Below are 26,074 nucleotides of genomic sequence, written 5' to 3' on the forward strand. Positions count from 1 at the left end.
ATGTTAGATAAAGATCGAATGAGAGAGACAGAGAAGATTATTAGATAGATAGATACTGCAGTTACATAGATAGATAGATAGATAGATAGAGATAGAATTTGAGAGATAGATATATAGACAGATAGAGAGAAAGACAGACATCAGCAAATCGGCAAGGCAAATGATCAAGGCCGAACATCCGTATTGAACCTGGAAAGTATAAGCTCAGCTGCATTATGTTCTGCGGATAACTTCGGTGCGGACTTTGGATCGCGCGCCCAGCAGATAATGTAAACAAACGTAGACGTAGACTCTTCACTAGTCGCTTTTTGGCTACTTTTCCGGAAAATGCCTTCGCCAGGGTGTAAAACGGAAACGTGCCGCCCGGCCGTCTCTGCACCGACGGTGAAGTACCGGTACTTTGTATCCACTCATATCACGGAACGAGGTTATATGCTTGTTTATCATTTAATAGCTCTGCCTCTGATGATGGTAAGTGTTATTTTCGTCAGTTCTATAATTCTTTGTGTAGAACCTATAACATATTTTAGATAGACTTTATGGCTAGTGCTCCAAAAATGAAGGAACAACAAATGCATTTGTTCTATGTTTTATTACTAGTATTGTCTTGTTCTAAGACTATTCATTGGAGACCTTTCCCCGTGTTGGAAATCCCCGAATCTGTAAGAAGTGTAAGTTGCAAGTTTAGATGAAATTGTTGGATTAATGTTTTACTGTTATTATGTATGCATTCTGGTGTTTTGTGTTATTCTAGTTTAGTTCAATTCATAAGTCGTAAGTAGGTCTAATGGGCCTGCATATTACAATGAAAGTCGACCTATGTATCGCAATTTTAGGTCTGGTCCCGTTCGTTTCATTTCGTGTGGTGATTAATAAGGACGCTGGGCGGGGGCCGGTCGCGGTCTGGAATATTGTCATAGAAGATATACGAAGAAGGAAAATATATAGCCAGAAGAAGAAAATGAAAAAGAACGAATGTGGAGAAGAATATAAAATGAAGAAAAGGAGGAAGAAGAAAAAAAACAAATAGTGGAAGAGCAGAGGAAAATTAATAAAGGCAAGGGATAAGGAATAAATTAAAGATGAGAGAGTGATAAAAAATGAAAGAAGAAAAATATCAAATGGAAAAAGAAAGATTTATGACATTGTCAGTTTTACCAACTAAAGTTATATTGGTAGGGAAACACTCTTGATCTGGAAACAAACATGATTTGTATATTCACCATCACAATACGATCCTGCAAGAGATACAGAAAGGCAGGGATGGTTTTATGTCATTGATATTGCAAAATCTATGTTGGTACCCATTTTATTTTAAACTCAATCTCATTGTAAGTGACCTAAAAAAAAATCAAACCCTAAAACTCTAATTTTACCAATTTTGTGACACCTGTCTTTGTTGATTCTTTTCAACACACATTCCAACGAAAAAAGCTTTTATTAATATCATTTCGAGAAAACATGAAACCTCATTAATTCATGATATGCATTTCATTTAACCTACATGTATCTAGTTGTTTTTGTATCAACCAGAGCGCTCAAAATTTATATTTTTTGTTATATTTAAACAGATTGAAGCACTTTTATGGTTGAGATTCAGAAATCAATTACACAACTTGTCCTTTCCTCTGTTTATTGCAATAAAGTAGTTCAAGGAAATGAAATTGGCCTTCATTTGATGTGTAACTGCAGCATGGCCTGATAAAATCAAGCATTTGCTAACTAGATCAAGAGAAGGTAGGAAAAGAGATTAACCTAGTATAACCATACACCATCAACCAGTGTGTCGGTTTCACAGACAATGTTTTTATAACCTTGTACATTATATTAATTGTGAAAGTGGGAAACTTGGCAGGTTTTAGTCTGGCCAGCTTTTTTGTCTCACCTGCATAGCAGAGTGAGACTATACCTGCCGCTTTTTGCGGCAGTGCGGCGGCAGTGGTGGTGGCGTCAACACCAAATCTTAACCTAAGGTTTAAGTTTTTGAAATGACAGCATAACTTAGATAGTATATCCACATTGTTCATGAACCTTGGCCGTAAGGTTAATCAAGTATTACTGAACTATCTGCCTGATTTTCAGGTCACATGACCAAGGTCAAAGGTCATTTAGGGTCAATGAACTTAAACAATGCTAGGAGAATCAACATCAAAATCTTAACCTAAGGTTAGGTTTTTGAAATGTCATCATAACTTAGAAAATATATAGACCTAGTTCACGAAACTTGAACATATGCTTAATTAAGTATTACTGAACTTCCTGCTTGAGTTTCATGTCACACGACCAAGGTCAAAGGTCATTTAGGGTCAATGAACTTTCGCCAAATTGAGGGTTTATGTTCAATTACCATCATAACTTTGAAAGTTTATGGATGTGATTCATGAAACTTGGACATAATAGAAATCAGGTATCACTAAACATCATGTGCAAGTTTCAGGTCACATGATTAGGTCAAAGGTCATTAAGTGTCAATGAACTTTTGCCAAATTGGGGGTATTTGTTTAATTACCATCATAACTTTGAAAGTTTATTGGTCTAGTTCATAAAACTTGGACATAAGAGTAATCAAGTATCACTGAACATCCTGTGTGAATTTCAGGTCACATGACCAAGGTCAAAGGTCAATGAAACTTGGCCATAAGAGTAATCAAGTATCTTTGAACATCCCGTCCGAGTTTCAGGTCAAATGACCTAGGTCAAAGGTCATTTAAGGTCAATGAACTTTGGCCATTTTAGAGGTAATTATTAGATTGCTGTCATAACTTTCAAAGTCTATAGATACAGTGTATAAAATGTGAATATAGAGGGATAATCAAATATCACTGACAAATTTTAGGTCACGTGATCAAGGTCGAATGTCAATTAACGTAGTATTGTATCATTATAGGTGTTTTTTGTGAATGATTATTTCATAGTAGTTTTCAAAGTCAGCACTGCTGCTATATTGTATCGTGTGATGCAGATGAGACCGCCAGAGGCATTCCACTTGTTGTTTTTCTCATTTCCAACGAAAAGATGAGCAAATCCACCGAGCTGTAATGAAAAAAACAGCAAAATATTTCTAGTATATGTGCAATAAAAATTGTCTGTTGTGGGGATGTTTAATAGCCTTTATTTTAAATGCAATAAGAATAAAATATGCTTGCAGATGATTTTATGAAGCATAGCTTGAAAATGCTAGAATTATTACAAAGTTAACTTAAATGATGTTATTTCCTTTTATCTTTAGTTTGTACAGAAAGAAACTTCACCTAAACACAGTCTTGCCCCCAGCAATCTGCCAGCACCCAAGCATATCAAGATGCCTCTTAATGAAGACATAGATGACAGCTTGTACAGGTTTGTTAATCCTACTCTGTTCTGCTAATATCCAGTTATAATAAATTATTTCAAAGTTAAAGTGAAAGACATAGTTAAAGCTGTTGGGACTGGAGAAATACATGTATTTTCAACTCATGAAGAATCGAGTACAACAAAATATTAAGAGAAGATGTACTATTTAAAGACCTTTGACTTGGGCGATTATTTGATCAAGGCAAGTTTGACTTGGGCAAGGTTGACTATATTCATTATGAAAGCCTTTCTCTCAAACAGTCTTGCATTTCTATACATGTGGTCTGTGAGTGACGCATTTTGTTGAAGTCAGTGAGTCACATACACATATTCTCACTTTTTATTTCATGGTGGCCTAGTGGCCTTCTGTTGATTGGATTGAATAATAAAATTGTCACTATTACAAGACTTGGTATAAGTAGGAGGCTAAATTTAATTTTTTTTAATGTAGTATTTTACACTCCCCCTTCTGTCTCTTTCCTTCATTATAGCCGTCAGCGCTATGTGCTTGGAGACAGTGCCATGAAGCAGATGGCACACTCTAATGTCTTCCTCAGTGGTCTTGGTGGAATAGGCATAGAAATAGGTAAATATTCAGGTTTCCATTTTTTTTTCTATAAAACATTTAGTCATAGTACACATATTAATTATTAAAAGTCAACGATTTGTAGGTTCGTTTTTGAAAACCTTTTTCAATTTCATTCCAGTAGTAATTCAGGACACAGTATTTAAACATTACATCCTGATATTGATTAAGATTATTCATGCATCTCTACCTTTTTTGCCCTGAATCTGACCTTTGCTCTATCTTTCCATACAGCTAAGAACATTGTCCTGGCGGGTATAAAGGTAAGGATCAGTCAAATGTTTGAATACTTCCCTTCTACTAAACATCTTGTCCCTGGTTTGCACTAAGCTTGATTGTAATCAGGAATGATTGGTGATTTACATGATCATGTATCTACGTGTTCAAATATTGGCACAGACACTCATCAGAAATATTTACTGGCAGCAAATGAAATACCAGCCGAAAAATAACACATAAATTAAGCCCCCCTTAAATCAGAATGGATCAACAGTTTAATGTAAAGGATTTATTAAAACAATTATAGTAGGAGCTTTGCTCGCCTTAATGACTAAAGATTATTCTTTACCAATATTAAAATTACTAGTACCTCATTTGCTTATAAAATGCAAATCAATGAAATAATTCTTGCTAAAAAGTTTGTTTATTTTGTCTCGGTGATATGGATGGATTCCAATATGAAGAGGACTGAACTTTAAAATTACTTCTCAAAGAACTGCCATACAAGAGAAGGGACTATGCCCCTGCCCCTCTTACCATTAATAGCTTTTTAATCCCATAGACTTTGTATTGTAATGTTACTTAGATGGTGTGATACCAATGCTCAGGAAGGCTTGATAAAGTGAATTATGTGATCATGGGACATTGGACAGAGGCTTTTTGAAGAAGAAAATCACTTGGTTTGGTCACTAAGAATCAGTGCACTACACGTACTTTGCAAGAGTCCACCTACACATCTCCAATCAGTTATTTCAGTAGGAGAGACCAGTAGGTCATAGGCCTAGTGATTCAATTCGTTTTAGACTCTGGCACACATGTGACGCCAAACAAAGTAGTAATAATAATGAGCCTGTGCCAGTATTTTTCTCTCCTAATTTACTTTTTTTCTGTATTATCACTAATTGACTCTTGTTTTCCTCATTCCAGTCCTTGACCATCAATGATAACAAATCATGCAGCATAAAAGACCTTGGAACACAGTTCTTTCTCAGAGAACAAGATGCTAAATCCAACAAAACCAGGTAACATCAATATGTCTTTCAATCCAAAGCACACATATAGGCCTACAGTGCATATCAAAAAAGTTACCAGTTTGTAAAATACAGAATGCTTGATAACTGTAGCGATGATTTTATCCAACAATTTGTTTTTACTTTAAAAAATTAAACATAAAAGAGCTATGCCTCAGTTTTCATTGATACCTTACTTGTACCTCTAAGAGGTCATAATAAATCAATTAATCATAAATCATTGTTAGAACAAGAGGCACAAATTCCACTTTGTTCCCAGTTTTGAAAAGCAAGGCTGAGATCAAACTTCACTGATGCCTCAAGTAGTTTTTACTTTGTCTTAGATTATGGTCATTTCATAAAGCCTTTTTGAATTCTACTTTAACTTTGATAAATGCAAATCTGAAAAGGTTGCTTTTGCTTATTTCAGACTTAAACATTTTCTTAATCCATTTTACCCAAACTTGGGAGGAAAATGTTATCTGTATACCTGTTGTCATTGTCAGTGGGGATAGTGATGCTAATTGGGCATCTGTGTGCAATATTGCATGTCAGAAATGTTTAGTAGTTGATGGTTCCAACAAAGTGCACCCACTCTAGTGACATTACTAGCTCTGTACATGTGAGTTGCTTAGGCAAACAACCACGAGACTCAATGCTTGTATCTGATATTCCATTATTGCCTTTCATGAATGCCACCTTTGTTTATGATTGTAGTTCTTATTAGTTCAGACAAGGTAGTCGAATATTCAAGGCACCAAGTTTCCCACTACGCAACGTGACTTTGCCATGTTGTTTTACTAATATGAATATTGCTATTTTGGTTGTAACAAGCTGAGTCAACAGACATTGCCACCTTTGTTTATGATTGTAGTTCTTATTCATTCAGACAAGGTAGTCGGATATTCAAGGCACCAAGTTTCCCACTACGAAACGTGACTTTGACATGTTGTTTTACTAATATGAATATTGCTATTTTGGTTGTAACAAGCTGAGTCAACAGACATTGCCACCTTTGTTTATGATTGTAGTTCTTATTCATTCAGACAAGGTAGTCGGATATTCAAGGCACCAAGTTTCCCACTACGCAACGTGACTTTGACATGTTGTTTTACTAATATGAATATTGCTATTTTGGTTGTAACAAGGGCGGAAGCAAGCTACAGCCGCATTGCAGAGCTCAACCCTTATGTGAGCATCAAGCTGAGTCAACAGACATTGGCGGACAACTCAGACCTTGATTTCCTCAAGCAGTTCCAGTGTGTGGTCCTGACTGAAGCAACGCTCAATCTGCAGCTGAAGATCAATGAGTTCTGTAGGGCTCAGAATCCTCAGATTAAGGTAGCAAGTGGTTTAAAGTAGTAGATGGGGTTTCATCAAGCTGTTTGTGCATTATGCAAGTCTGGTGACCATTTCTTGGGTGTTTAATGACGCTCTCATTCAGTTTGATTCCCATGAACATCGGTTGAAATCTGATCATTGCAGATTTGTATTTCTTACTGCCAACAATCTGAAGGGAAAATTTTGTGTTTTCAAAGTTTGACTGGGTTTACTGGAATTCACTTCTGCCTACATTGAAACACATAAACAAATTCAGGGAATCCTTTTTAGCACAAGTAAGGGTCACCAGTCATGGTAAAGTCTTGCATAACTTAAGAACAGCTTCATAAAACGGGCCCCCTGGTATTAAATATGATTAAGTCCCTAACTAATTACGGGTACAATCAAATTAATCTCATATTCACAGATTGCTTTTACTCCCTCCATTACTTGCCCTTCCATGTACACTACCGTCCCCCGATGGTCCAAAGCTGTAGGTTTCATCAATCTCATAAAGCATACATGAAAAGCTTTTTGTGATATCTGTATGTTATAGAAGTGAAGAAAATGAAATGCTTAATCTGGAAAGCAAAAGAAGTCATCCGTTTTTTTTTTGTGCAAGAACCTATGGAATCACAATATCTTCTTATAAATGTGTATGGAATATTGTTATGGCATTGTTCTTTTAAGAATGAAGAACTACCGGTATCCAGATGTTTTATGAAGAGTGAAAAGGGGTACAATACAAGCATCTAAATGAGTATCCACACATGTACATGTATATATGTCAACAACAAAAATTGTGGAAGTTATCAAACTTGCCCATGTACCGCTGGCTTCACCTTATGGAAAATCCCAGACATGCACATGGTTTTTAACTCTCTTTGGTTTCCTTTACTGTCTCAGTTTATCATGGCTGATGTGTATGGTCTGTACAGCTACTGTTTCTGTGACTTTGGAGATGAGTTTACAGTCCATGATCCTAACGGTGAAGAACCCAGACAAACATTTGTTGCCAATATCACCAAGGTAAGGTTATGTCAATTACTCTCTATTGAATTAGCGATTCTAATTGGCTGATGATGGGTAGGTTGAGAAAGACACAAATGGTATATTGATGCTCATTGGTCATTGTCAATTTGCATTTGATTTTGATCCTTTGTGTAATCGGTTCAGACCTTTTTTTGCAATGGATTAAATAATATTAGCATTTGAAACGGAGCTGAATTCCTACCTGTGAATTACACAAGTTGATATCAATCTCAGTTTGAGTCTGATTTTAAGCTACCGTAGATCTTTTTAAATTGGGGCCAAGTTTGCGAACTAATACTGGTAGAGTGATTTGAGAATACCATCCAAATAGGAGATTATGGTTGCTCTTAAAGATTGCACCACATTAATCTGAGTATTGGCACTATTTAAACATCATTACCAATCATTATGCCCCCTTCACACCCCCCCCATTAATGTATATATAAAGGAATATAATGATGATAATAATAATAATAGTTATTATTATAACTATACTAATGATAAATAAAAAATGCATCTCGGCTAATATTGAAGAATAAAGAAATACAAGTAGATAAACAAATGAAATATAATGAAATAGATAAATAATGAATATAGAAATAGTGAATCATTTGATTAATGGTTGAAAAATGGTGACAAAATTTATTAAAAGATGAAATAAAAACCATACTTGTTAATATGCACCCCTTTGAGAATTAAAACATTCAGATGGTACGTGGCTACCTGGTTGCCTCACATGTTAACAAATGGCATTTGGTGACCTGTGAACAGATACTATATCCCATCAGCTTCACAAACATTTATTTTCATTTATTTAGGTTCATTATGTATTTATCAAAATGCATTGATTGTGGCGATGAATACTTTTTTTTTTTTGTAAGATATTTTTTATTCTCTAACCCTTTAAGCTGACCACTATTATACTATCTTTGATATACAGGGCAATCCTGGCGTAGTCACATGTCTAGATCAGCAATATCATGGTCTGGAAACAGGGGACTATGTGACCTTCAAAGAGGTCAAGGGCATGACTGCACTCAATGATGCAAGGCACAAGGTCAAAGGTCAGTTTGTATATTCTTAGTCTGAGTGCATAACACCTTAAATCTTGTTAGGACTTGAGGCAAAGCTCAGCAAATAATTTTGTCATGAACTGTTTTGGGCATGGTGAGTGATATTGTGGAATTTTGTTGGTGAATTTGAATTATGTATTCATTAACTCTCACAAAATTGTCCAAAGTCCCAATAGGTAAGCATGTGGCATGATTATTTTGCGATGGTGTTATCATGTCTTTGTTAAAATTTGTATGGAAAATATTCTGAACTTCATAAGTAATGGAAAAGCTATTTGGAAAAAATATGGCCTGTGTATTAAAAAGACATTTCCTATACCTTAGTATCCAATAGGTATAATAAAATCCAAGTTACATTTCTATATTTTGTCATCATACATGTACAGATTTTCTTTTTCTTCTACATATATAGTATTTTCCAATGTCATATTTCATAATACCATAATCAACTTGTTTCTTAATTGATTTGTGCAGTGATTTCACCGTACAAGTTCAGTATAGAGGACACATCAGGTGATGAGTTTCAGCCGTATGAGACTGGTGGTATAGCTATAGAAGTCAAGGTTCCTGTTACTGTCAAGTTTGTGAGTAACTTTTTTTTTCATGCCTCTGCCCACTACAGGTGGTTGCTTGAGGAATTATTTTTTGTTTTGTCTGTCTGTTCTAATTCTGTTCTCTTGAATACCGTTGATGGCTGGACTTTAAACTTGATCCAGGTTTGTCTATAGATAGGAGTGATAATGATCTGAGATTTTATAGGTCATGAGGTTATAGGTCATATAGGTCATATTTCTGAAAATATCTTGTTTGGGGGATACCTAAAGAACTGTTTAAAGACCAACGTCAAACAAGATTTATATGTATATATGTGAGTAACATGATCTGAATCAAGGGTAATAGGTCAAGTTTTTTCAAAGGTCACAGTGGATCTCATATACATGTATACTGAAGTATCTTGTCATAACCAAAAGACTATTAGGGATTTGCTTCAAATTTTTGCTCATTTATGCATAAGGGAGTTACAATTAGTATTAGATTATAGGGTATCAAGTTCTTACTACAAGAGTCACATAGGTCAATATATGAAGAATTATAGAAGTTAGGTGCGTGATATATTTCTGATCAGGCATAGGTGTGTGATATATTTCTTATCAGGCAATTATGAAGGCATCCATTCGGTCTGCTCAAAATAAAATTTAAAAATCCATTTAGTTTTATGTTGCTTCCTGCTAGATGTACATGCTATTTTCATTCAGATTCCGTAGTATATAAAATCAAATCTCAAATCATGATATCATTAATCCCATCCATGTGTGTTTTCTCTGTTTGCCATTATGTTTTTTTAGTTACCTCTTCGAGACCAACTGACCAATCCGTCTACTATCCTTGTAGACTTTACCAAAGACCTGATGGTGTCTCATCTTGCCATGTATGCTCTACAGCAGTTCAGAGAGGAGAATGGTAGACTACCAAGTGCACGGTGGTAGGTGGTTGCCGGAGTCATTGTGTTTTATGGTGGTCTGTCCTTCGTATTATTGAATTAGATTGAGTCAAGCTCACAGAAGCTACATGTATAAACTAAATTATGCCTTGTTCTCACAAAAATAAAATATTCACACTGTGTTCTTGTATGCATATGGTAGGGACTATGGTCTGAATAGATTTGAGGTTCCTGAGATCAAATGTCACAGAGATAAATACATACGTTGAAATATCTATCTTGCAATAGCTGGATATGAGGGATCAATTTCAAATCTTGCTTATATCATATTGTCCCTCCCATTTGAATATTTGTTATATATGCATATGGGATGGTCTGTGAAAGGGGTTCTCAAACTTTTTCTTTGAAGGGCCAGATTAGACTCCAAGTAAACCTGAAATGGCCAGGGTGAAGTGGATACTTCACCCTGCCCCAAAAAAATGTGCACGAAGTGCAAAGACCCTTGTGGTCGGGGTCCTAGATGCTCTCTTGTGCAATCTTGCCCTTATTTTCAGAGCATTTAATCCAACAAATTCATAACAGTTTCATATGGAATGCAGGCAAAATTAGAAAAGATTTCAAAATACAGCGAGTGTCAATATTAATGATAACAAAATTGTAGTGCTTTGTTAAAGGGAATCTAGATTGTACCTATACATACCTGGTATTGGGGTCACAGATAATGTCTTGAAGAATCAATATTTTTTTGTAGTCAAATAGATTTAATAATAGAGCATGTCTGTTGTCACTAGTCACTTTCAATATGGGAAAAGTGACCCTGTCTGTCAGCAACAAGTTGCTTGAACCTTGGCACAAAAGGTGTAATTGCCATACAAAGGCACTGGTGCAAATGATCACTGGTCAAAAGACGAGGTGCTTCGGTATGAGTTAGTTCTTTAAAATGTTCATTGTGGAAAATACAATTTCGCACCTGTATGTAGATCCAAACATGGTGAGAACAGCGCTGGTCATCTATTTTTATAAGAAAGTAGATCGAACAGACAGAAAAGACTCCACTAAACTTTGTTTAAAAGTCAAATTTATTTGACTGTCATTACTTTTATTACGGTTAGGTCTACTTGGATACACAATGTAATCATATTGAGCTATGTTTCATATTGTGACTTAAAAGTGATTATAAAAATCAGCGGAGTCTCGCGGGCTGGAGAGAGAAACTCCGCGGGCCGTAGTTTGACAACCCCTGGTCTATGAACTGAATAGATATGAGAGTCATACGGTCAAAGGTCACGAAGATGAATTTCATACATTGAAATATCTTTCTTGCGATAACTGAAGAACCATTTGAGGGAACAACTTCAAGCCTTGCTCATGTATGCATATTGGAGGGACTATGGTATTATTAGATGTGGGGGTCCTGAGGTCAAAGGCCACAGAAGTTATAATACTTCAATCGTGTGATAAAGGAAGAACTGAAGAATGTACGCAAATGAAAGGCTAATAATAACAATAATAATGAAACGTTTTTGTATAGCGCAAAATACATATACAAAATTGCATGTCTCTAAGCACTTTATCTAAGTGGCTAATGATCTGATATGATGTTAGAGGTAGGTTGTTGTTTTTCAATTTGTAGAAGTTGGGTGTTTAATAAATTCTTTGTCCTGGAATAGTGAAGGTATATATTTGCCGAGAATAAAAATAAAAATCATTGAAAAAGAATGTATACCAGTATGTATACAAGATAAGATTGAAAAATCTTGTATTCAAAATTATTTAAAACCAAGGACCCTGTTGAATAAAAATTACTAAAATGTTACGAGATTCAGATGGTCTAAAACTTGAAAAGAATATGAATATTTTGATACACGAAATAAGTCATTGAAAAAGAATATATACCAGTATGTGTATAAGATAAAATTGAAAAATCTTGTATTCCTAATCATTTAACAACTAAGTACCCGGGACCCTGTTGCATAAAATTACTAAAATGCTACGGGATTCAGATGGTCTTACACTTGAAAATGAAAGAAATATTTTGATACACCAAATAACCATTTGATTGCAGGAATGAAGAAGATGAAGGTGCCTTTGTGAAGATTGCAATGCGTCTGAACGACACCCTAGCCGACCCCATCCCATCCCTATCTACCAAGCAGCTTGTATCCCTGGCGTCGTGCGCTGAAGGGTGCTTTGCTCCGCTCTGTGCTGCCTTGGGTGGGTTTGTAGCTCAAGAAGTCCTGAAGGCACTCACCGGCAAGTTCACTCCTCTGAAGCAATGGGTGAGTGATATTGATAGTTTGTCACTTTTACTTTTTATGCACAATCCTTTAATAGTTTGTCTCACATTTTACATACATCTGCACCATTTTGTATCTTCAACTATTGTAGGTAAATTAAGCAGTAATGCTAAAAACTTAGCGAACCTCACCCAAAAATGAACATAATTAAAGTGTTCAAGTTCTGGCATGGTTTAGATATTTAATTGTGAAGTCAGGTGATGATATATTACATTTCATAAAGTTTGTTTCTTTGGGCTTGCAAACATTGTAGTGTTGTTGTCAACATTCAACACTCGGCATGGAGGAGTTCATTTTGTGGTGGAGTTCACAAACTGCTGAACATAACTGTAGATAATCTAATTCAGTATAATGTTTATTACTGTATATTTTTCAATTATTTTGTGAAATCAATTATATTATGTAATCTAAATTACTTTTTTATAAAGCATTTAGAAACATTATGTATCAAGCAGTTTAAAGATACAATGTTTTATGATTATCATTGGTTTAAGATTTCCTGGACCTTGATTGATCTATGCATTGCATTTTAGTCCTCGGCCCTGCAGTATAAATATTTGCGATTGATTCTGTGGTTAATTTCTAGGATTGGTCATTGTGTATGCTCAATCGTATAAATAAGCCCTATGATCAGTCGCTAAGTTTTATGTTACAGGGCCCTGGGTCTGGTTTCATTAAAGGACTTGCAATCTTGGTAACTTTGCTATTATGGTAAATACTGTGGAAACAGGTCCTAACAGTCAATCAAAATCATAGATTTCATGGGTATTTTAGAAGTATTTTTTTAACCAGGGAGCAGGAATAAGTTCTAAATATGACCAAAATTCTAAATGAAAGCATGTCTATTTATCTCATTTTAGGTCTATCTTGATTCATCAGAAGTGTTGAAGGGTCTGGAAAATGAAATGGCAGAAAATTTCAGGCCAAAGTAAGTGTTGAGTCTAGATCTGGGAACATCTCAATGATCATCTCACATCATATTTATAGTAGGAATAAATGATATAGATAGTTCTGAATACCCAAATCTGTGGATTACTCTACATGTCTACATGCTTTTACATGTAGTGTTGATGATCGGCAGAATGCATGTTTGATCTTAGAAGACTAATTTGTAAATATGGCTCAATGTTCTGGTCATTCTGCTACCATGATTGAATTCAATTCAATTTATGAGAATAAGTGATTAAAACTGAATTCCACAATGTCATGAAATTAAAGTTAAACCCTTTCTTTATTGTCTTCAGAATAGTTAATAATAGATAGATGCTACACCATAAGTGCATTTTGACTATAAAGAGCAGTGCTTTAGTGGTTCTGACTCTTGCCTTGTAATCAGGAGGTCATGTGTTCGAATCCCACTGTGACCAATCTTCCTTTGGCAAGGGATCAATCTACACTTTGCCACTCTCAACTCATTTGCTAAATGGGTACGTGGTAGGATATTGATATCATTGTAGCTTATCCAGTATTGTGTGTGCCTCCATGGCAATTAGCTGGAATACTCCCCAGGGAGAAGTGTGCATATATTGTGTATGAGAATAAGTGATTAAAACTGATGACGAGTAATGATAAACCCGCAACTGCTCAGGTACGGACAATGTATGTCTATTGCACCTATTATATATATTTTTTGACTTCATTAGTATTATTATTATCATTTGTAGGTGACAATTAGTAATATTTTCAGCATCATTACTATTGTTATCATTATCATGAATTGATTGTATCTTTATCAAGGGGTGACCGATATGATGCTCTTAGAATCTGTCTTGGTGATAACCTTGTGCAGAAGATAGCATCTCAGAATCTCTTTATGGTGGGATGCGGTGCAATAGGATGTGAGATGCTCAAGAACTTTGCCATGCTTGGTGTAGGAGTTAGTGGAGGAAAGGTATGTTCACAAATCAATTTCTTGATTAGATAAGAGAAGATAATAGCCTTGGGTCAAATTCAACTCATCAAGAATTTAATTTAGATAGAGAAAAACCTGAACAAGTATAACGTGAAAGTTTTCTTAAATATCAGACCTACATGTACATTCTATTTATTACATTTCAACACTTTTTGCTAGATTTGGATAAAAAACATGGACAAAAGGGGATATGCACATGAGAGAACTTATGAAGTTTATTTTGTATCTTATGATATATATCAAGTATTAAACAGTGGAACTTTTTGTCTTCTTATATTGCAAACTATGTTTTTTTCCTTCACCTTTATGTTTTGGGATTACCTTTCTTTTTAACTTATTGGAATCAAGAGTCCCTATATGATCAAATCTACAATACCATTAATTGAATGCCTGTAATAAAAAAAAATGAGATATCCTGTTTGGGTACAGTGAAGAGACATGGGTAGCATGTGTTTGTGGTTCAAGCAGCATTGATTTCAACAATTCTTTTGTGTTTTGTGATAATTTTTTTTTTTTCACAGATAACAGTGACAGATAATGATATCATCGAGAAGTCTAACTTGAATCGACAGTTTCTCTTCAGACCTCATCATATACAGGTAAATATTCATAATAAAAAAATCTCTCGTCCAGGAATTTTTACATTTTTCATTTTATCTACAGAATTATGATGTATTGCATGGTATTTTGTAATGTCCCCCCTTCCCTGTGACATAGCCTTCATCATTTTCGAGCACATAATGTATTTAAAGATGGTGGTCCCCCACATTTCTGTCACAGTTCGTCACAAGGAAAACAAATTTACAAATGTTTACTGTTATGATATGATTTTTTTTTTAGTTTGGTTTATTGACAATTAGATAATTGATTAATCAGTTAATGTTGAATGAATGTAAATTGTTTGTATATTCTGAAATGTAGGAATTCAATTGTATCTAATCAAATCAATTAGATTCTTACGAATACTAGGTACTGATAGCACTAGTTGTAATACCCATTTTACACCAGAGGCTTGGAAAAGTAAATATGAAGCCTTTCTGTGTGTCCCAATTAAAGCAACTTTACATTGACAGATCATGGGGGAATCGAGGTTAATCTCAAAACGGCTGCATGCCTGGGGGTATTATGCAATAGACGCCGGCATGTCTTGGAGGCAGGCTGGGAGGTCTAATATAGGAGAGTAATAGTGAGTAGACTAACCAACCAGAAGTAAACTACGTGTTTTCACTTTGAAACATGTAACTTCACAGAGGTTATTTATTTTGGTATAGCAATCAAGAGACCTGCTAAGAGTCTAGAATTGGGATTGTTGGAAACTAGAACTGCGACAACCTGAAGTAAATAACCATCATGATTTCGGTCAAATTCGTGCTGTCCGAACTTTCATCGCATTAGTGCATCGGGCGCTCATGACGGACAGATTATATTATGCAAGTCAATTGGCCTTTTGCAAATTTTGTATTGATTCCATTTCCGCATGATTTGTCAATTGCAGGGTGCTATAAAATTCATAGTGAAATAAACTACAAAACTCATTTAAATCATTACTAACTCATATTGCAATTTAAATTTGATATTCTTGTTTATTATTGCAATTACAGAAACCCAAATCAGAGACTGCAGCACAAAGCACTAGAGATATTAACCCGGATATGAAGATTGAAGCACATCAGAATAAAAGTGAGTCTATTTGAGAAACAAATATCCAGACTACCATTCCACAGAGAGCAAGAGTTGCTATGCATGGAGATTGCCAAAAGGTCATTTGTTACCTGTTAAAAAAGACCACTGAAAAATTGATGTAGGACTAATGTAAATTCAGATAGACAACACATATCAGTCAGTCTTCCAGACTTTATTTCAAAGATCTTTAAAATCTTTCAAAGATATCTGACTTGCAGTGTGCAAGATGGTCTTCCCCTGACCTCTCATTAGTCTTCATGGTTTCTCAGTAAACTTTCAGCTGTCTTCAAAGTTAAGGTCAGAAATGTTTTAGGGGTTTTTCAAGCCATTTCACTGAGACAACAGATTTCACTGCTTTTGCAGACTACTGAAACATATTACCAAATGTTTGTCTTTCAGTTTTGTGGAATGTGGGCTCTTTTTAGATTTGATTTTTGTTGAAAGATTTTCTTGGTCTCTGGAGATATGAAGCCATAATATTTAAAATCTAGATAGATTGGGTTTTAAATATGAGATAATCATTTATTTCCTTAATTATGCTGGTCATAATTCATTGATGTTAGACTTGCTGCAAGTGCAATTAATCGATTTTTCTTTCCTCTGGAGAAACTCTTGTAGTCTCTTAGAAACAGTTCTTTTGATGATTATGTAATGTAACTTTCCATCCTGAGTAGTAGGGGATTATTTATTGATTAATGATGATGGTTATGATTACAAATTTGACAACGATGCAGCATGTTATAATTTTAAACGGCTCTATATGCTCAAGTCTAAGTTTTCCAAAGTTAAAGTATGTCTTAAGGTTTCCTTCCTGCATGGTGTTTAATTTCATGCCTACTATTGCAAATATTTGAAGGATAGTATGGGAGAGGAAAAATAAAAAGCTATTTGTAGGTTTTTTCAAAATTAAATTTTGTCATTTAATTCACATTGTTCAATCATGTGTATGTCTTATGACATTCGCCTAGAGCCCTAATTTCTGTAATTTTTTTGGGTTTTTTTAATTAGTTTGTCCACAGACAGAAACAACTATCTACACCGATGCCTTCTTTGAAGGAATGGATGTCATTGTCAATGCCCTTGACAATGTACAGGCAAGAAGATATGTTGATAGGTGAGTAAATGGATGTCATTGTCATTGCCCTTGACAATGTACAGGCAAGGAGAATTGTTGATATTAATGCCTGGATGTTTTAGTTAATAACATTGAACAAGTTCACAATTTTTTATGCCCCATGGGTTTTTTTCTGTTTTTTTTGGGGGGGAGGGGGTTATATGGTATTTGGCAAGACCATTGCTTTACTCTAGTTTCCTTCTTTTTACTCTGAATTGGTGTCATTGTCAATACCACGTACCTGTCATCCGTTTCTCTTAGTCGCTGTGTTACCAATCAGAAGCCATTGATGGAGTCTGGAACGCTAGGGGCCAAAGGTCACGTACAGGTCATAGTTCCTCACTTGACCGAGTCTTACGGAAGTAAACAGGACCCTCCGGAAATGTCCATACCCTACTGCACCCTAAAGTCATTCCCGGCTCAGATTGAACATACTATACAATGGGCCAGAGACAAGGTAAGTCATATTCTGTGGCCTGTTTTACAACCATGGTAAATTGTCCATTATGGTAACTACCATGGAAACCTTTCCTTGTGAGTGACTGCTGAGCCCTGTTACCATGGTAGTTGCCATTATGGCAAAGCTACCATAATTTCAACTCTTTATGAAATGGACCCCTGAACTAATTTAATTGAATATAGTTCAAATTTTGTCTTTCTGTATTTAAGAGACAATTTTTTATTTTCTTTTGGCCCTCATAATTGGTTTGTTCATTTTCTTGTGTTTTGACTGATCATCTTTGTGACTATGTGCAAAAGTAATATGCTATGAATTAGAGTTTAGTATAAAATTATTGAGAGGTAGAGTATTACTATTGTCCCTTGGTGTGGGGACAAAATTTCTGGTTGTAAAGTTATGCAGTCTATGCATTCACGTTTTCAACCAATACGAGTTTAATTTCACTCAAATAAAGTACATGTATGAATGCTGTTGTCTGGAGATTGTAACAAAACTTAGCATCAATCATAGAACTTTACATTAGATTGCATAGACTACAATGTATTATTGATCATAAAAATCATGCATACAATTGATCGCTTAAATTTGTTTTACAGTTTTCTGGTTACTTTGTTTTTCTAGTTTGAGAGCTTGTTTGCTCAGAAGCCGAGTATGTACACCAAATACTGGGAGGTGAATGGACCACCTGAAGATGTAGTGAAGGTATGTTGTCTTTATTTTTTGCACTCTCATAAAATGTTTGAAAAAAAGATAATTATGGAATACTTATCACTTTTCAAATAGCTGTATGTGAATTACAAATGAATTCATAATGCACCACTAGTTACCTGGTCTTGTGCTAAGTGAGATACCTCATATTTACCCTGGTGTTACAACAGATTGTAATATAAATTTCCAGAAGTGATAGAATTTTGTATCAGAATGCCTGGTAACAGAATGAATGCAGGCAACACTGCTAGGGACATTCCACTTGTATTGTCAATCTTCTTTTCTGCTCTCATGAAGTGGAAGACTAACTCTGTGACATTCTTGCTTTATCTATACTATATCTATGAAAAACAGTTCTGTCCCGTTTGACGATATGATTGTATTTTGTCAAAACTGTTGGTGTACACTACTTGTATGACTTAGACCAGCTTGACATCCCCCTTTTTTTTCCATTGTTTTAATTGGTTTTGTGTTTCTTCAAACAGAAACTTGAAGGGGGAGAGGCCTTGGAGAACACCTTACCTGTCACTAAGTACCTTATTAATAGGGGCACATCATGGAAGGATTGTGTGAGGATAGCGAGAATCAAGTTTGAGAAGTACTTCAGTAACAAGGTATGGCAATTTCGCTGTTTTGTATAGTCTGACCTTCCTATTTACCATGTAACATTATTCATTATCTTTTGCTTTTAGTCTTTGATTCTAACATTTACGTGCATAAATATTCTGTAAATATCCTTATTCAACATCTAGAATACAATTCATACTTGTACATGTATGTATTTATATTACCTTATCTTTTCCTACTTCAAGTCTCACCCTAATTTCATGGCTAGGCATTTATTTTAATTAAACATACTTTGTAAATTCAACCTTAAGATAATTATTAGTGAAAGGATCTCGTATTACAATTGCCATTTTTTCCAAGATCGATCATACTCATAATGCCAGGGGTCCGTTGCAGAAAGAGTTGCGTGTAAACGCAAGTCAAAAAATCAATTGCAAGTCCCTAATGCGTGCTGTTGATTGGTCAAAAATCAAGTTTCGCATGATTGCAACTCTTTCTGCCACGGGCCCCATGTCATGGAATCTCATGAATATGGCTAATTGTAATTAATCTTGTTCATAAAGTAATCAGTGTTTGATATGTTTCAATCTGTTACACAGGCCAAGCAGCTGCTCCATGCCTTTCCCTTGGATGCAAAAACATCAGATGGAGGTAATGTATCAATTTATTTGCAACAAATTATCAATCAGACATTTGAAGTTCAGAGGAAAAGCTGCAGTCATATGTATGCCTCCAATTACAATAGTTGCTATCGTTTGTGTATCAAACTAGTCTGCCTGTTTAGGTGATTCATTACTGGAGACCTGCATTCTCCATTTAAATCCTGGAAACCAACCTATATACAGTCAGACCGCAGGTCCCTATGCTAATGAGCAAAAAGGCCAGATTCATCCAAATCATCTTGTGGCTGAATCCTCCTTGCAAAATCTTGTGATTTGTGAGATTTTCTTTCTCTAAGAATTTACCTGTTTTAACCTCAAGTTAAATGAAATATTATTGCACCATCAGATAGAGTAAAAGTTACTCTTTCATATTGGTCATTTATTTTGTATACAATATTTTGTTAAATAAGTAAATTTCTGGCCTGAAAATGTGCCTCAAAACTGAATTTTCTTCCTCTGTTTTCTTTTGCAAATTTTGCAAAACTTTTTATTTTGATATCTATCACCATAAAGCTGAACTTCTGTACGTTCTCACAATGCCACTCTTGATATGCGGCACCTTTTAATCGGGTCAAGATCACACTTTTCCCACCAAGGTACAAGACGAGATTTCTGAAATTTTGTACTTGCATGAAATCCAGAGTTTTGATTGGCTGGATAAGGTTCACAGAACAACAGGCGCGGGGTATTTGAGGAGATTACCACATTGGAAATGTGACCTTCCCGCAAACCCAGGCACTGGAACCGTTGGAATTTGCCATTGTGTGGTCTCTTTGACCAATCAGAGTGCAGTATTCTTGTTTTCAAGCTGCTTTATGTACTTGACACATGAAAAGTGTGATCTTGACCCAATTAAACCAATTCTTATTTTGAAACCTATATCATTTCAAAGCATACGTATTCAGCTTTATCATGATATAAAAATCATTAGGGCTCAAATAAAAATAAAGTGTGAAAATAGCAGCTTTTGTCAGGTGAAAAAAATTATTTTGTAGCATATTTTAGATCAAAATTTAAACCTATATTACAAAATCTTTGATTAAATCCAAACACATGGTGTGAAAGAATGATTCTTCTTCTTTTCAATGGTACCAAATTCATGAAATTCGATGCACAATTAGAGCAGCAATGACCGAATGAAAAGAGGTGTTTTGGTCCGCATCAAGCTCATTGACTATGCAAAACATCTCTAGTCATGAATATCATTTGGATGAAAGAAGCCACTTTCTTGGGACCTGAAGTCTGACTGTATAACTTTTTTTCATTTTTAGTGTCGTTTCAAAAGGCTTTTTTTAAGACATAGCAAATTCTTTGTAATTTTTAAAACAAGGACATGTATATTTCCAACTTATTAATCATTTTGTGGTAAAGGGGAGGTAATGATATAGTATGCCATTATTTATGCAACAAGATAATCAGCATTTGCATGTATATTATTTATATGTTTGTTTAATTATTTAGTTAGTGATGTTAGCATTCTTCGATTTGGTAATGAAGGACTTGCTGGTGTATATAAGTATAAAAACATGCATTTCATATTTTTCCATTAGGATTATGTAGCATGTGTTAAAAAAAAGAGTATTTCTGAAGAACGAAATCATACAGAATGTTATTTGGATAGTCTGACTCTAATGTTGAATCAATGCTATTAAAAACACATGAGTTCCAGGATATTCATTAATCATGAGTAATGTTATTGGATCTTTTCCAGGTATGTTTTGGCAATCACCTAAAAGACCACCCACCCCACAGGTTTTCGATCCAAACTCAGAATTGTAAGTGCTATATTATGATGTCTTCTTTCTGCCTTTCTCTCTTCCAAGTCTAGGTCTAACTAGGGATGAGTCTTGCATAATGAAAACTAAGAGAACAATATATCAAAGGGGGAGTGGATTGTTTCACAAAATAATGAGCAAAACTGAAGTGGTACATAATCAGACAAACTCTTCCATTATAATACTGGTAGCACCTCCTGTTGTGTTTGATAAACTTTATCATTTAAGGATTTTAACAAGCGATGCCCTTTGCATTAGACCTGGTCAGAGTTGCAAGGAGAAAGAATGTCAGAGCAACTTTTATTCTAGTAGCCTCTTGACTCCCAACTCCCAATCACGACTCCATCCCTACAGTTTTAATTTCCCACGCATCCTCCAAGTTGCCTCTGTACGTTATTATTATACTTGGTGATCATTTTTTACTATCCCACAGGCACATGTCATTTATAATAAGCTGTGCCCGCCTGCTTAGTGCTGTATTAGTATTTGGTGATTATTTTTTACTATCCCACAGGCACATGTCATTTATAATAAGCTGTGCCCGCCTGCTTAGTGCTGTATTAGTATTTGGTGGTTTATTTTTTTCCTATCCCACAGGCACATGTCATTTGTAGTAAGCTGTGCCCGCCTGCTTAGTGCTGTATTAGTATTTGGTGGTTTATTTTTTTCCTATCCCACAGGCACATGTCATTTATAGTAAGCTGTGCCCATCTACTTGGTGCTGTATAAGTATTTGGTGATTAATTTTTCCTATCCCACAGGCACATGTCATTTGTAGTAAGCTGTGCCCGCCTCCTTGGTGCTGTATATAACATTCCAGTGGGTGAGATGGATCCCAGGAAGGAGACAATAGAAGCCATCTTAGCCAATGTAGCTGTACCTCCATTTGTACCATCTTCTAAGGTATGTCAACCAATGGACGGGTGAAGTGCAGAATGCTTAAACCATGTATTGAGTTTTTACAGACATGTATCCATCAGATTTTATTTTTTTTACATTGTGGACCGGCATTAAACGTCACCATGGCTTGAACCTCTGCATCAATTAGTAACTTCCCCAACATAGCTTGGATTACAGGCACACACTAGTCTAGAGCATCCAAAGTCTTTTCTTGCTTGGTCTAATTCCACTGTTGATATTCAGTTAATTTGGTTTATCGGTAACTAGTGTTTGGTCCAATTATTAGATGGTCTGTACCACTTGCCCTAATTAATACGACATCGCCCATTAATTAAGATTATCAATTCAATTACAGTTTAGTTCATTCATTACTTTGGTCTAATTTGCAGATTATCTGAACCCATCATGGGATGAAATATGTTTATACTGGCCTTCCATAGTTTGAGTTGAATTGATTCCAACTTTTTTTCATTTCTTTGTATTTTGATGCTCACAGCGTATAGTGACTGATGAATCGGAAGGCAAAGAAGAGAAAAGTGAGGGGGCTGGAGCTACTGACATGACATCTGCAGCTAAAGAGCTTAAAGCTGCTATTCAATCTGGAAAAGCAGCTTCAGGTGGGTTTTTAATTCTGCATTCTTTTTCTTCTCATCCTTCTGAAATCAATTTCCAGTTTCAAATATTGTACAATGCCTTCTTAGCAGGATGCTACATAACTTTTTAGAAGCGCTTGCCCAGTCGGGCAAGTAAATTTTGAAATAGTAAGAATATACTTGCCCCAAAATTTATTGCACTTGCCTGAAAAAAATCCTTGAAAAATATGTTTTACCTCCTCAAAAGAAAGTTTTGCGGTTTTATAAACCATTGATCTTTTTTCTTTTATGAACTGATCTACTTTGTTATTGCATTTTTTTTTCCAAAGTGATTTTATCTTGCCTGCCATGACCAAAATAAGGGTCATTCTACTGTGAGAATTTTGCTTGCCCAATTCAGGCAAGTAGTTTTGGTCTTTACTCCAAAACACTTGCCCGACTCTAACTTTTACTTTCCCCGGGCAATCGGGCAAGTGCTAATGTAGCACCCTGCTTCTTCATTTTTGTTCGCATGCAAATGGGAGGCTGAACATGCAATATTTTTGCTATCACCACACAATCCATCAAGCTTGAACAATTGCACAGCCGTGCAAGTATAAAATAGGGCATCAGTAATAAAGCAGATTTTGTAAGAAGAGTGCATAGGTTCAGACTTTTATCATGTGTTCCCTTATTTTAGAATTTTGAAAGAATACTTGCTTACAGTATTTGTTATAAAGTAGCTTTTGAATTTTAAATTCCAGCTCTACTACGACTGACCCCAGCGGAGTTTGAAAAGGATGATGATTCCAACGGTCATATAGACTTCATTACTGCTGCTTCTAACCTGAGAGCAAACATGTACAGTATTGAGAATGCTGATCGGTTCAAGACCAAACTCATCGCAGGAAAGATTGTCCCTGCCATTGCCACTACCACTGCAGCTGTTGCTGGATTGGTAGGTTTATACAATCTCTGATGAAAATGAAGAATAGAGATGGATGGGAAAAAGTTTGTTGTGTGATAAGTGTGTTTCGGTATGTTAGAATGTATAGGAAATTATATGTTGTGAAGGACCCATGACAACTGGTTCCACCAATCATAAGACAAGAACCGTGACAGAGAAGCAGGGGGAGAAGAAGAAGAGGAGGAAGGAGGAGGAAAAGAAGAAGACTAGGAAGAGAAAGGAGGCGACTAGGAAGAGGAAGGGGGAAGAGAAGAGATAGAAGTAGGAGGAGGGGGAGTGCTAAGGAGGGGGGAGGAGGAAGGGAGGGGGCAAGAAAGAGGATGAGAGGAGAGAGACTATAGAAGTAGAAGAGGGGGAAAATGAAAAAAAAAAGATGACAAAAAAGGAGATGAAACGTAATCATGTGTTATTGATGTTCATTACTTTCATTCATATACATGTTATACACATCTTCTTTTTGTATAGTCTGCCATTGAGATGGTGAAATACATCAAAGGAACCACAAAGATTGAGGATTATCACAACTGCTTCCTCAACCTAGCTCTCCCCGTCATGATGTTCTCGGAGCCAGCTAGAACCGTAACAACCAAACTCAAGCAAGGTTTGTCCTATACTGAATGGGATAGGTGGACAGTCAAGGGTCACAAGGATTTCAAACTACAGGAATTCAACCAACATTTGAAGGTGAGTAACATGCTGAATAACCTGCAGCAGTATGTTGTGGTGGACTTCATTTGGCAACCTTTTTATAACAGTGCATGTCTGCCACATTCTCCATTATCTTTTGACAGAATTGCAAAATAAAGTATCATGGAAGAAAAATGTACAACTTACTAACATTTAAAAAAATGAAAAAAATATATTCAAAATATAAATCACATTACTAATGATATTGTTTTCATCTTAATAACCTTTGACCTTTGATTGTATCTTCCCAGGATAAGTATGAATTGGATGTATCAATGGTTGCCATAGGAGCTAGGCTGATATATCTTCCTGTCTTACCCGGTCATCCAAAGAGACTCAAACAAAAGTAAGTTTAAAGTGATTTTCATTACTTGATGACAAATTACCTATTACTATGTGTGTCTCAGATTTGTGTTTTGGAAGTTGGTCATTTTCATGGGCAGGGGTTTTGATGATCGATCTATTTCAATTAAAATTTATTAATATTTGATTTCATTTACTGATTGTACATTAATGTCCATTTAGAACTTATGACTGAACATTGTTTTGTATTATTACCCAGTAATCAATTCTTTATTTTAATCCAACATTTCAATCAGATCAGGAACTTAGACTTGACAATTTTGATGAAAATTAATGCTTTTACTCTTTCACTCTCTATTTCTTTTATTTCTGCTATCTATCTATTTTTATATCTCTCCCTCTGTCTCTGTCTCTTTTCTTTATCTATCTTTCTTCTACTTCTTCATCATCTTCTCCGCTCATCTCCTATTTTCTTTTTATTCTCCCCTCTTTTTCTCTCTGTTCCTCTCCCTCTCTTTCTCTCTCCCTCTTTTCATTTTCTCACTGTCTCTCCCTCCCTATTCTTCTTTCTTTCTCTCAGGATGATGGATCTTATCAAACCAGCAGCAGGTCTAAAGTACATTGACCTCACTGTCGGCTTTGAGGAGGAAGATGAAGAAGAAAATGAAGAGGGAGTAGAGAAAGGCGTCCCTCCTATCAGATACTTCTTTGGAGTTTAAAGACAACCTAACAAACTTATATTTCAATGGTAAGATGACTTAATTAAAAATAATGATATAAGCAGAAACTTATCTGTGATGCTTGATTTAGTGCATATGCTGCTGCCTGACATTTGTGCAAAAGCAAGAACATTAAGTTTTACCAGGAATTTATTCCTTACATGTACATGAATATAATTGTAATAATAATATTTCCATTCATAAAGCGATGTTACTGTGTGCATATATAATACTCAACTGTGCTTTGATACGTGATATCATAGATATCTTCAAACATTATGAATGAACAGTAGATTGTTGCTCAGCTGGGCACAAAATTATTTACATGAAAACTTCTACTTGAAAAGAAGAGAGAATCTTTACCCTTTCTGTATTGCACAAACTAACAATTTGAATCAGTCATTCAGTAGTTTTCATTGTAGGGGTCATAACTATGTAAGTAAACATGGCATAGACCTGATCAAGTCACTATCAAGCTGATGAATGTTCTTGCTGAATTAAATCATTATTGGATTACATATTCAATGTTATGTGCATTTTGATATTTGTCTCTCTGAGACAAAAATAGACAAAAAAATATGATTACCAATTCTTAGATATTTTTGTCTCGCCTGCATAGCAGAGTTAGACTAAAGGCGCCGCTTTTCCGACAGCGGCGGCGGGTCAACACCAAATCTTAAGTGAAGGTTAAGTTTTTGAAATGACATCATAACTTAGAAACTATATGGACCTAG

General features: G+C 35.5%; 1 protein-coding gene across 2 annotated transcripts; it reads left to right on the forward strand.

The window, feature by feature from the left end:
* Positions 1–366: 366 nt before the first annotated feature.
* Positions 367–25,945, forward strand: LOC121415658 (ubiquitin-like modifier-activating enzyme 6). 2 transcript variants are annotated; one of them, XM_041608952.1, is made up of 27 exons: positions 367–471; positions 3,230–3,339; positions 3,825–3,919; positions 4,154–4,182; positions 5,066–5,160; positions 6,297–6,489; positions 7,375–7,497; positions 8,441–8,564; positions 9,048–9,157; positions 9,920–10,056; positions 12,080–12,293; positions 13,172–13,239; positions 14,049–14,202; positions 14,745–14,822; positions 15,825–15,903; positions 16,915–17,020; positions 17,282–17,477; positions 18,102–18,182; positions 18,674–18,802; positions 19,355–19,406; positions 21,129–21,192; positions 21,954–22,095; positions 22,589–22,709; positions 23,429–23,622; positions 24,097–24,315; positions 24,570–24,664; positions 25,202–25,945. In XM_041608952.1, the coding sequence occupies exons 1-27, from the start codon at positions 433–435 to the stop codon at positions 25,338–25,340; spliced, it is 3,186 nt and encodes a 1,061-aa protein (XP_041464886.1). In that variant the 5' UTR covers positions 367–432; the 3' UTR covers positions 25,341–25,945. The 2 variants fall into 2 exon arrangements, with proteins under 2 accessions (XP_041464886.1, XP_041464888.1); XM_041608954.1 differs by lacking the exon at positions 367–471 and adding an exon at positions 623–671.
* The last annotated feature ends 129 nt before the right edge of the window (positions 25,946–26,074 follow it).

This window comes from Lytechinus variegatus, chromosome 5, assembly GCF_018143015.1.
Source record: "Lytechinus variegatus isolate NC3 chromosome 5, Lvar_3.0, whole genome shotgun sequence".
Taxonomy (NCBI): Eukaryota; Metazoa; Echinodermata; class Echinoidea; order Temnopleuroida; family Toxopneustidae; genus Lytechinus; species Lytechinus variegatus.